The sequence below is a fragment of the Apus apus genome, chromosome Z (assembly GCF_020740795.1).
Source record: "Apus apus isolate bApuApu2 chromosome Z, bApuApu2.pri.cur, whole genome shotgun sequence".
NCBI lineage: Eukaryota > Metazoa > Chordata > Aves > Apodiformes > Apodidae > Apus > Apus apus.
Genome location: NC_067312.1, coordinates 8,900,194 through 8,912,586, shown reverse-complemented (window position 1 = coordinate 8,912,586; position 12,393 = coordinate 8,900,194). Strand labels below are relative to the sequence as shown.

General features: G+C 38.0%; 1 protein-coding gene across 1 annotated transcript in view; it reads left to right on the top strand.

The window, feature by feature from the left end:
• The window catches only part of KIAA1328 (KIAA1328 ortholog), a 173,729-nt gene that overhangs the window by 107,856 nt on the left and 53,480 nt on the right, over positions 1-12,393 (top strand). Inside the window, exons 7-8 of the mRNA XM_051643195.1 lie at positions 6,774-7,462; positions 10,263-10,358. Coding sequence (XP_051499155.1) covers positions 6,774-7,462; positions 10,263-10,358 — 785 coding nt within the window. The remainder of the gene's footprint in view (positions 1-6,773; positions 7,463-10,262; positions 10,359-12,393) is intronic.

The following is a 12,393-nucleotide window of genomic DNA, read 5'->3' as shown; positions in this document are numbered from 1 at the left end:
TACTGCAGGAGAGCCTGAAGGTAATGAGTTGTGCTTAGTAAATCTTGCTTACTCCATAATTTCCACTACATTTCAAATTAAGGGCCTAAATTAGGGTTAGTGTCAGACTTGCTCTTTTGCTATGTCCTAATTTTGTTTTAAAAGCACATAGCTAAGGACTTTAATGTGTTTTACATTCAGTGCTTGTAAGTTATACTAAAATCCCTAAGGGAACCAAAATAACTTATTAAAACCTTGCAAATGTTTTTGACTGCTGCATTCTATTATTTTCTGTTCCAGTGGTAGCATACAGCCTCTTCTGCTGATGGGCGGAGGAACGCAAACCTCCAGGGCCCATTAGACTTAACTTGTTTACTGCATTGATATCTATATGTTAAATGACAAGAGAGTTCAGGTTATTGAATAATTTAAAATTCAGCTCTAATTGGTGTCATATGACCTGGAAAAGGCCATGGATGACGCCAGGAGCATGCTGTGAAATTCTTATAAATAATTCATAAATTAGATCATTCATTTGCCTGGATGTCTTGTTAAATGCAGAAGTTTGTAAGTAATAACTGATGATATAACACCTGTAAGTATTTAGTTCATATGCTGGAAGGTAATCTACCTTGATGATCTTCTAGCAAAACCTGCCAGAGTATGAGAGTTAATTGCACTAGGGAGAATGCACTACATTTATTTGGGATGGGCTTTGGCAAGGTGTACCGTGCAGATGTTGCATTACGCATTCTCGATCAGCTAGACAACTATTCTGTGTATGCCCATGTTAAAAATGCAGCTCATCACTCTTCTGCCCTTATTTCACATGAACTCCAAATGCACTGGGAAATGGTAGTGACCTGCTCTGCTCACAAATAGTATAGTTTCTGAAATATTTATCTAGGTCCTGAACTACTGATTCTTCAGTAAAATAAAGGGCAGAAGTAAAAAATTGAAGTCAGAAGATTGTAATTTTTCATTTTTATAATGTTGGCAGCACATTGAATGTTAATAGTTAGACCTGGTGCTGTCAAGATTTGTATAGTGGCATTTCTGTACTGCAAACAGGTCCAAAATAGTTTTGTTTCAGAAAGCAAACATATTTACTTAATTTTAGTGGTCAGGTATTGCATTGCTGAATGTAGGTACTCTTTGGAATTAATGGGCGTTCAGCTCACAGTGACTTCCAAGACTCAACATACAGGAACCTCAGTTAAGTTTTCTTGGAGCACTCTATTATTAATGACTGCCTTATCAGCCAATGTAAAACCAGTTTGCTGATCTGAAATGGAAGCATTTGTTAGAGATTATCTACGGTATTTATGTAGCTGGGGAAGAAGGCTGGCATGTTTATGAATGCAAAATATACACTTAAAGCTGAGTGCCAGCAAATGTTCACATGCCACTTTGAATGCAGGTTTTTTTGTGCACCTGGCATCTGAGCTCAAACCCTCTTAACAAAGAGGAAGAAAAAAATGGAAGGCAACACAAACATAGGAGGTGTTCCTCTGCTGTCAGCTTGAAGCTATAGATTCAGCTTTTTGTGAATTGCTCCTATTTTATTTTTTACATTTTTTTTACCACACCTGCTCAGTACATTGAGTTCAGTAGATTTTTACAGGAAAAAGACAGGGTTGTGACTGTCATTCACATAGTTTCTTTGATTTTAGATCTTTTTTTTTTTCTTTTTTTTTTATTCAGCAGAATATGGCAATCATAGCTATACATAATTACTACAGAAAATGGTGCTTTATTTCTTCCTTGAAAAATGGTCAGCTTACCTTCTGAGTTACCTACTGTATTTGTCTTAGCTACTGATAGAAACAGTTGCTGAACTATTATTTGGGCACTTTGTAATAACTGAATAGGTTACTTGTGGTAGAGACTTCAATAAAGGATTATATGATTTAAAGAAAAAATCATAGACTACAGTACATCCTACTAATTTATTTTAAAATCTTTACCTTTTTACATTCTCCTTAATAAATTCTTACAGACTCTTGGGAAGAATAGCTCCTTAATCACTGGTAATGCTCTTCAAATAGTCCTATAATTTGAAATAATTGTTCTTAAAATGGCATTTGTGTTGCCCTAATATCCTACCTGAGCTTATTTAGAATACATTCTCATTCTAGTGACAAGAGCAAGTGCTTATACTCTCAAAAGACCTACCAGCCCAAATCCAGGTTTTATTCAGATGAGACCCTTACAACAACGCCTAGTGGAGATGGAGTTCTGGGTTTAGGATGTATACCTTAGTGAGTGCATCAGCCAGGTCACTAATATGTGCCCTTGATGGTCTTTTAAGGTGTTCCCGTGTATGGCACCCTCATTTGTCCATTTAGAAATTTTTGCTTCATCTTTAAATACCTTTAAATCTCTTTCTCCTCTGGTTGCTGCTGGTGTTAATTCTTCTTGGCTTCCTCCGGGGACTATGCTCAGAACACCTCAATGGACTAGTTTTGGACCTGCATGTTCCCCCCTCTATTTCTATCCCACCAAAATAAACCCCTGAGATGAAAATCCAGGCTAGATAGATGTTCTCAAGAAATAATTGGTAGCAGTTTTAGTTCATTGTCTCCTTTTCTGTGTTCAAATATTTTTCAGCTACAGACTTAGCACCCAGGTGGTATTGGGTTAAATTCTGATGCTATTAACATCTACAGGAATTTTGTGGTTCACTGTAACAGCACTGTGTTTTGCTAGGACCCTAGATTTTGTCTTCAAGTTGCAAGACTTTCAAAGGTAATCATTTTGGGCTAAGAGAGCTACCAGTTAAATATACCAGCACCTTGCCTGTGCTGAAGTTGTAATAATATATGATCAGTTACTAGTTCATCCCTTGCAGGATAAAGCCCTGCATTCTGGAGTCAGTCTGTAAATGTGTCTCCTCTGCCAGTGCTGTGAATTAACACTGCAGAGCACACAAGTTGCATTTAAGAAGAAATTGCAGAGATCATAATGCTGCATGAATAAAACTGGTGTGCTCTTTGTTTGTAGGAAGGTTTAAGGAATGGATGTTTGTTTAAGCTCTGCTCTGAATCCCTGAACAAAAATTACTGGGATTGCAGTAAAGATTTTGTAGAGCTCCCCACATGTCTTGCCTCTTTAAACCCTTCTAAAGATTATTTGAACTATTTTTTTAATATCTCCTTGTTTCCATGCAAGAGTTTCACATCTAATCAAGTCTTATAAACTCCGTATGTTGCAAAAAGCAGTCTGAGTTTGTTTGTTTGTTTAAGCCTCAGTTAAAGGAAGTTGTGTCTTTAAATACCTTAAAGCAAGACTGGAAGAGCTCCACAGAGGGGAAAGCACAGCTGTTCCATCATGGTCCGTCATGGTTTCCATGTGTCCCGTAGGCAATATCTTTCTTAAACTCATCTTGTAAAATTACCCAATTCCTTATGCTTGTGAGTCTTACAGCACTAGGTGGATCTTTGAATTTATTTTTATTTTTATTTTTTCCTTCTTTTTCCCTTCACCTGGCCTGCATCTTACAGATCTGTCATGGCATGCTGTGGTCTCTTCTGAGCCCTCGTAAGTGTAAATGTCAGTACATTTTGCCTGCAGTCTCTACCATTCAGCTGTAGTTTTCACAGAATCACAGAATGTTAGGGGCTGGAAGGGACCTCAAAAGATCACCTAGTCCAACCCCTCTGGCAGAGCAGTAGCCCCTAGAGTAGGCCACACAGGAATGTGTCCAGGTGGGTCCTGAATGTCTTTGGAGAAGTGAACTCCACAACCTCTCTGGGCAGCCTGTCCCAGTGCTCTGTCACTCTCACTGTGAAAAAGGTTTTCCTCATATTTATGTGGAAGACCTATGCTCCAGCTAGCACCCATTGCCCTTTCTCCTGTCACTGGACATCACTGAGAAGAGCCTGGGTCTGTCCTCCTGACACACGCCCTTAACATATTTGTAAACATTAATGAGGTTTGCCCCTCAGTCTCCTCTTCTCCAAGCTAAAGAGACAGCTCCCTCAGCCTTTCCTCATCAGGGAGATGTTCCACTCCTTTAATCATCTTTGTGGCTCTGCACTGGACTCTTTCAAGCAGTTGTTTGTCCTTTTTGAACTGAGGGGCCCAGAACTGGACACAATATTCCAGATGTGGCCTCACTAGGGCAGAATAGAGAGGGAGGAGAACCTCCCTTGACCTACTAACCACACGCCTTCTAATACACCCCAGGATGCCATTTGCCTTCTTGGCCACAAGGGCATGCTTCTGACTCTTGGTTATCCTTCTACCAGGACCCCCAGGTCCCTTTCTCCTACACTGCTCTCCAACAGGTCATTCCCTAGCTTCTGACTTGGAATAGTTAATTTTTCTTTGGGGTTAGACCCTGCAAAGTACTGAGTAGCCATCAAAGACATGTTGGAACTCAGTCTTCTGCCTAACATGACCTCCTTATTCTAAAGGATTAAAAAAACGCAAAAAACCCCACTTGCTTTCAATGACATTAATGAGAATTCACCCCCCCTGCAACATATTGTAAGTGTGAAATAACATTAAAGTTTCTCTGCCTTGTTATGAAGTCTTTAAATGTCAATGCCATTTCTGAGACCATCAGGGCAGATTTAATGGCGGCCAAGGTCAACAAATGCTAACTGGTACCTCTGTTTTAGGGCCTTAAGGGACTCTTAATAGAGTCTCAGCCATGAAGTTAATTTGCGATGTGGGCCTTTATTCTTAAATCTGCTCCTGATGATTATTTTGTACCATCTTCACTCGTGTGCTTAGATTTCTTAATATTCTCTTGTCTCTTCAGTCAATAAAACAATTGGCTAAAATAAAGAAGTTGCCACTTATTTTGTCCTTTGACTTTTTTGTTGTTGTTGTTGTTGTTCTTGTTTTCTGCTCTTTGTATGCTGCAGAAGAGTAGGTGTATGTTTTCCTAACTTGCCAGCTGTGACAGGATCTTCTATGAATGCCTTCAGGTCTGCCACATTCTGCTGCCCCAGGGGCTGGGAATCTAGCCACCGTAAAAGCTTATTTCTGTTGGTGCTTTAAATGCTGTGCTAGCAGAAGCAGATGAGGTGGGAAACGAGGCAGCATGTAACCACAGGATTCTCTTACTTTGCCTTTTCTGTAATATTTTTCTCTATTGCTGGTCATCCCTTTAAATACTGTCTAATTTAGATTTAAAAGGCTTTGTGTCCCTTATTCGTCTAGAAAATATCACAGAAAAGGATGGCACTACAAATAATAAATAACAAAACTCTATCTTTTTGGCAGCATGTTAAATTTCTGCTCAGTTGCCCTGCCAGCCCCTGAGACTTTAAAATATTTTAGTGTCCTGAACTTTTCACCCAATCCAAGCACCAGAGTTTCCTCAGACATTTAGCACTGACACTAATGCAAATGCCTCCAACTCACTGGGCTTTTTGGGGCAAAACATGACATCCTTACTTTCTGTCAAATGCTGGAGAGGGTATATTTGTATCCACAAAACTGGAAATAGGGAAATATCAGTATTCAGGTGCTAATCCACATCAATTTATATTCTGTGAAGTCTACAAGAAACTTGTAACTGGTTGTCTTGAAGGGCAGCAGAGTTTATTTGGTATTTGTTTATTTAAAAAGAATTTAAATTATACATACAGACACTACATAGATCTGGTTTATATCTTTCTTTTAATCATTGCTGGACATTGTATTGCATTGCTTGTATTCCTAAGTGCTAGTGTTTTGGGGCTTGCCAACTGTCTTCCACTCTGTATGGATAATACAGATCTATTGTAAGCAGTGCCAGAGTGCAAATAGTAACTTTCTTTTCATCACTGGGTACCAGATCTCTCTGTTAAACCACTTTGACTGCTGTGGTTTTGTTTTCTTTAAGAAACCGAACTCTGTAATTAAAAAAATTAGAACTTTGTGAAAGGTGCCAAAGGCTGGATGTGTTTAAATGCAGTATGTTACTGAAATTAATGCACAGGTCTATCAAATGAAATGAGAGTGCCTGATTCATTGCTGTTCTGATGTGCATAAAATCTCAAATGCTTAACTGCCTAGATGAGCCACAGTGCAAAGATACTGCAGGATGTAAGTAGGATTTTGATGGCTGTTACGTAATATCCACAAGTATAACAAAACCACTAGAATTTGCTTACACTGGGTTGACAAATGTGAATTATGGTTGCTTTCTTTCTTCTATCAGAGTATAATCAGTTGCCCAGCTTAATTGAAAAATCACTTACGTTTATAGCTGATTTTAAGCATGTTTTGTATTTAAATGACAGCTTTTGATGTACAACCATTTTTTACAGAAAGTAGTTGGTTTTTATCTGTGTTTCTGTAAAGATATTTCAGAAACTCATCAAATTTCCAGTGGTAAGTAATATCCCATTCAGTGCAAGGTGAAATGTTTTACATCAAATCTCCTGCTGTGTAATGGCCAATCAAAGAGTATTTATAGTGGCTGAATGGATTTTTTGGCTTGGTATTCAAAATTAAACATTTTCAAACATTAACATTTAATGTTTTTTGCCACTCTTCAAGTTGATTTTATGTAACCCTAGATGCTCACAACTACTTGATACTCTGAAGTGACTCATTTTATGCTGAGGATCCTGCAGGCAGTAGTTTTACATTTATTATACTTGTGTAGATGGAATGAAATGTAGATTTGATAGCAGATTTGTGTCTGTCTTCTGATAAACATTTTCTTGGGTTTGGCACTATGTACATCACCATGATGCAGCAAGTCTATTTCTGAGAGAAGACATTTACCAAGTGAAATTAATGATCAAACATAAATTTTGGTAATTCACTGGAAATTCTTTCTTTTATTGCAGGTTTGCAGTAAGAAGAGCTTATGCCAACAACTGTCTTTGGAGCTAGATGGTTCCTGCTTGGGTACTGGGGGACCTCAAACTTTTTATAAGAACAGTAGAGCATCAAAGGCTGGAAGCCCAGCCCGTGTTGCATTGTCTCAGCCTTGCAGGAATAATCATCACCATTATGAGGCTGAAATCCGTTACAATCATCAGGAGGGTCTGAAGGAGTATGCAGTAGAAAATTGCTTGCACAGAAAGCGTAACAATGTGATTTCCCCAGCCAAACTGAAGAGCCCTCACCATGTAGAACTGGCTCAGGAGATGGACCAGAAAGCAAATGAATTTCAGAGCACATGGCCTCAGCAAGTGAGTCACGAATGTGCCTGCAGGCATGTAGGGAGTTCAGGGAGTGTGCAAGAGAGCCACCATGTCAACCAGGTACTTAAAAGACACTCCGGGCCAGCGGACAAAACCTGTGATTATTCCAGGTGCTCTCAAATTTCTGGGCTGAATGACAGTGTGGACTCAAGGTCTAAAGAAACAGAGCAGGCTAAAAGGTTGTATGAAGAAAGAAGGCAGAAGCTACTTCTGCAGAAAATGGAGCTGGAAATTGAAAAGGAACGACTCCAACATTTGTTGGCTAAGCAAGAAGCAAAACTGCTCCTAAAACAACAGCAAATACACCAATCCCGTATGGATTATAACAGGTGATTTTGAGATTTATCGTTTTAAAAAAATTTCTAAAATTTCTAATGAACATATGGGCAGTAGTTAATTAAAGTGGGAGAATGGAACTGATAAAATAAGATAGCCAAGACCTGTGGCACACCTTCTAACAGTGATTTAGAGGAGAGGAGACTTTTTAGTATATTAGCATATACTGTTGGGAAAAGGTATGACAGCTGTGGAAAGCAGCAGAGTAAAACAGTATGTTGTAGAAAGAAATGCACAAGAGAAGCAGTGCTAAAAGACTAGGTAGGAAAAAAGGAGAAGTAGAAGAAAATGAGAGGTTGATTTTAGTGCATGCACTTGAAGGAATACAGACATTTGGCAAGAGAGCAGTATGAGTGTGGATGTCATAGGTGAGGCATGCTGCCTTCTTTTCTTCCTTTAAGAGGTCTGTTTTGAAGTATTACATCTTCCTAGGTAGGGAGTTAGAGAAGTATGTTTTACGGAAGTGCTGGAGATAATATTTTATTAATATATGGAATACTTCCCCCCCCCTGTATATATACACATATATCTATATAGATATATAAAGAGATATATATATCTACGGAAAAGAAAAGGAGCTCTGTGTAGCAAGGACATTTGCTTTCCTGTGGTGTACGTGGAAGGAAGAATGCCAAGACTGAGTCACAATATGTGCTTAAGACTAGAAGAAGGGAAAGGCAATAACCATAGAAATATGGGATGTGGCTTGTTTCAGAAGGTTAGGTAGCACCTTGCTGACAATGTGAATGGGGATTCTGGGAAAGCCAGAGTTACAGTGGAGAGAAACAGTGAAAGGGAGCAGGTTATGGCAGTTTGAACTAGCCAGTCTAACTCAGTTGAGTAGTAGCATTTCAGCATTAGGAAGGGAAAGTAATGGGGAAAAATCTTGGCACTCTTTTAGAAAAAGCAATAGGAGGGTTTCGCAAGGATACTTATTTTGATACTGTTTTTGTATGGCAACTGCTGACAGCATCCCATGAGAGTCTGCATACATGACCCACTTCCTGCTTTCATATATTGTAACCACCCTAAAGGAATATATCAATTTATTTTGTTAATCCGAGCCCCCTAGTTACTTTTCAAACTCTAAAAGAAAATACTGTTATTTAGGTTATCTTTTGTTTGTTGTCTTGGTTTGTGGCTTACCTTGAAAAGAATGTGTTTATATGGTGTCTAAAATGCCTGTCTTAAAGGCAATAGCAATTGTGTGAGTTGAAAATGACTGAGGTTACAAACAAAGGATTATGACTTCAGGTGAGAATTAAGTAGGAACAGATGGATTCTTAATCATCAAATACCTTAATTCTATGCATGCATCCCTCTAATGAAAAGCAAGTAGAATATGAAGGACATAGAGACTGAGTTTTTTTGGTATTTTTCTTCCTAATGGGTATTTTTCAGTATTTGAGGTACCATAAGCCCAGAAAATAAAGGACCTTAAATATATCTGTAATTATGTGCTTGTTAAAAGCTTCATGGTTTAAAGAGCTCTAGTTGCATGAAATAATTTTATGAAAGAAAAACATGAATCTGACGACTCAGTATTTGTCATCTCTTTTCAGAGGTGCAGGTAAAAGCACTTTTGCCATATTCTTTCTAAGAAAAGCAACTAGAATAAAGCATGCTTGCTGTTAAAAAATATTCAGTCTCCTTAGAATTAAGTGTTTTATATTAATGGGTAAATCTCTTAACCATCACAGTTCTGTTTCAGTTATAGGTATGTAATTCACTTTTGCACCTGAAAACAGAATAATTTGATATGCTACAAACAACAAAAAATTGTTAGCTAAGCTCAGATACCCTTTGCTTCATTGTCAGGAGGCTCTAACCTAGTTTATCCCTTAACATCATGACAGTTTAAAAAAACCCAAAACCAACAGAAATCCATTTCCAGTTATTGTTTATTTTGTCTGTCCTTTCTTCTGGGTGGAGTGCTGGCTAAGGTCCATTCTGAGCTGCTGAAAGTATTGTCATTGAATGACAAGGAAAAGGTCTGACCATTTGTAATTGCTGGCTATTAACTCTTATGCTCTTATAGCCAAAGTATGAATTGCTCCTTTTTTTTGGCCACACTGCATCTTAACTGCATTTTGTTTTCCCACATTTCCCTATTTAGCCTCCAGTGAGTACAGTGCTTTCAGTCTGCAGCTTCTCTCTATGTGAAATGGTTGCTCGGCTGTCAAAAATGGTGTGTGTGCATGGCAGGACAGAGTTCAGTCACTCCTCCTGGTGCCAACCACACCACAGAAGACAAATAAAATAAATGGATAAATTCTAGAAATAGGAGTTTTATGAAAATGAAAGGGGAGAAGTACCTCTATTGTTGACTTTTCTGTCTTCATTGGAGAGAAAGAAAAAGATGGTATAATGTGTTAAAAATAAAGCATTATCTGTGGGCCCATATTTTCACGAGATCTAACCATCTCAAATGAATTCTACATTTAGTGCAGTTTACCCAGGATGCCTTTTAGCTCTGATGCTGCTGGAGCTGTAATCTGAGGTGTTTGTTATAGGATATTGTGACCATTTTCTTAAGGGAGCTGGTCCTTGGAAATCATTAAATGTAATTTCTCTAATCTTGTTCCTGATGGAAACCCTTAGAAGAAAAGGCACTGGACATAAGTCAGCCTTCCAATATAAAAGGGTATTTGTAAGTGTGGAAACAGTCATAGAAGCTTCTGCATTTAATATTACTAAGTGCCCTGTTTGTAGACACACAACTCGCCTTTTTGTGGCAAATTCCTGGTGTGATAATTTGACGAGGTGCAAAACCATCTCACTCTGCATTTTCAGATTTAGAGGCCACGTACCTGGTTCAGAGTGTGTGCCCACTGATGAAGCACCTGGAGAGCTTGCTCTGATGATGAACAGCAGCAGCATGGGACTAAGGTAATTTCTCTCCACTTCTAAGTACTTCACAGTGTTGGTATATCTTCTTGGCAGTGTGCTGTTGCCTATCAAGTGTATTTGTTCATGTGTTTGTTTCAGATTAAGAGCTTTTTTTTCTGCAGGAAAGGTAAAATTCATTGGCTGTTGCATTTTATGAGTCAACTCAATAGTTGTGTTGACCTCTTACTACTCCAGGATTAGGGGCTGACTTTCTGTAACAGTCTTAGGTTTTGTCTGTCATCTGTTTAAGGACACTAACCTCTAATCTAGCCCAGTGCAAAATGGAGTTTTCAGAAAATCCTAGCTTTTGTTCTAGATACTGCTTGTTATTTTTTTCAATTAAGGTCAGAACATCTCTTTAGTCTCGATTTGGACCTGATGGAAAAATAAGCTATGCTTTAAGTCCCAGATAGCAATGATCTTTCACCATTGGTGACAGTTACTTGTTTTTTAAATAATGCTGTGTTGCACCTCTGTGGTTAGAGCAAACTACCACTGAAATAACTGGAAGTAGAGTGAAGCCAGTTTTGCCTCTTTATCTCAATTTTCTGTGCTATTTAAAACTTTAATCACTATATTATTTTGTTTTCTATTTGTCCCACCCTGTCACAGTTCCTGTTGCCACTGAAAGAAGATTCAGGCTTACTAGAAAAGCAACAAATAAAAATTGTGGCTTTTCTCCCTTTTTCAAGAAGTAACAGCATCTTGTTCTGTGCTTTAACTACAGATGTTCTTTTGACCAAAGTGTCCTCTGTTTGGTGAAGAAGATCAGCTGTCCTTTAAATGGCCCCTTTGTTAGTGACAAGAGAAGACTTTAAAATAATAAGCTTTTCTCTCCACTGTGATAATACTGGAAGAACTGTTAATTCATTTCTAAATAATAGTCCACTACTTTATTTTTTCTTTTTTTTTCCTAACACCAAGTGTTACTGATTTTACATTCTATTTTTGAGATCCCACTTCACTGAGAAGGGATAAGACCTTTTTTCTCCAGAATAGCAGGTGTTGTAGTTTCTTTGGAATACTCTGCTGCTTAACCATGTGTTTTACTGCTGTGCGTTACTGGCATATCCTCATTGTATTTTGATGCTTTTTTGTTTCATTTTCACACAAACTGAAGTGATCAAAGTGTGATCACTGTAACAATAAAGATAGTCATGATATGTTTAAGATGCAGTAGCATTTAGCTACTGCAAAAATGTAGCTACTAGGAGAAATATAACTTAGAACATCTGTAAGGCTTCTTGGCAACATATTACTAAACCCTGACAAAATCTACATAGCCTAGCAGGGAAAATGATGAAAACCTGTGCTGTTAACAAAATGAGGGTGCCAGATTTCAAAAGGTTCCCCACCCTCTCTTCTTTCCCCTGGTTTAATTTACTGTAATTTTTCAAAGTTACTATGTGTTCGTGCAGTCTCAAGTTGCCATGCCAGCTGGTTCCCAAGTTTGGCAGCAAAAAACTTGGAATTTTTTCTTCATTTATGTCATCTTCAGTTTTGCAAAGGTTACCAGATGAATGCTCCCTAAATAATTTACTCTAATGTAAGGCTGAAAGAGGCTATGGAAGACAAGTCCATTTATCTCTTTTATGCGTTTGAATATGCAAGTGATGTTTTCTTCAGTATCGAGAGAGAGTGTTGCAAATGTGTGGCTAAAGCTTAGAAAGGAGGAAGAGCTGGTAGGAATACATCCTTTTATCTAACGGTCTTTTTTGCATGTGTGTCTTTTTATTATTGTTGTTATTTGTTTTTTAATTGATCTTTCAAATGGTTCTTGTTACAGCAAATGCTATCAAAACTGTAATGGAAAACCAGCCCCCTCTGACTCCCAGTTCATAAATGAGAACTCCTCTAGAAAACCTCACAGCATGAAACTTGATTTCAATCTTCAAATAAGCAAAACTTAGCTTTAAAATATCCTCGTATTTTAAAGGAAATGTTGAAAGTTCTTTAAAATACTAAACTTGCTAAAGTGAGGTATTGGAGTTTAGAAGTAAAATAAATAATATAATCAAGAACTGAAAAACATAGT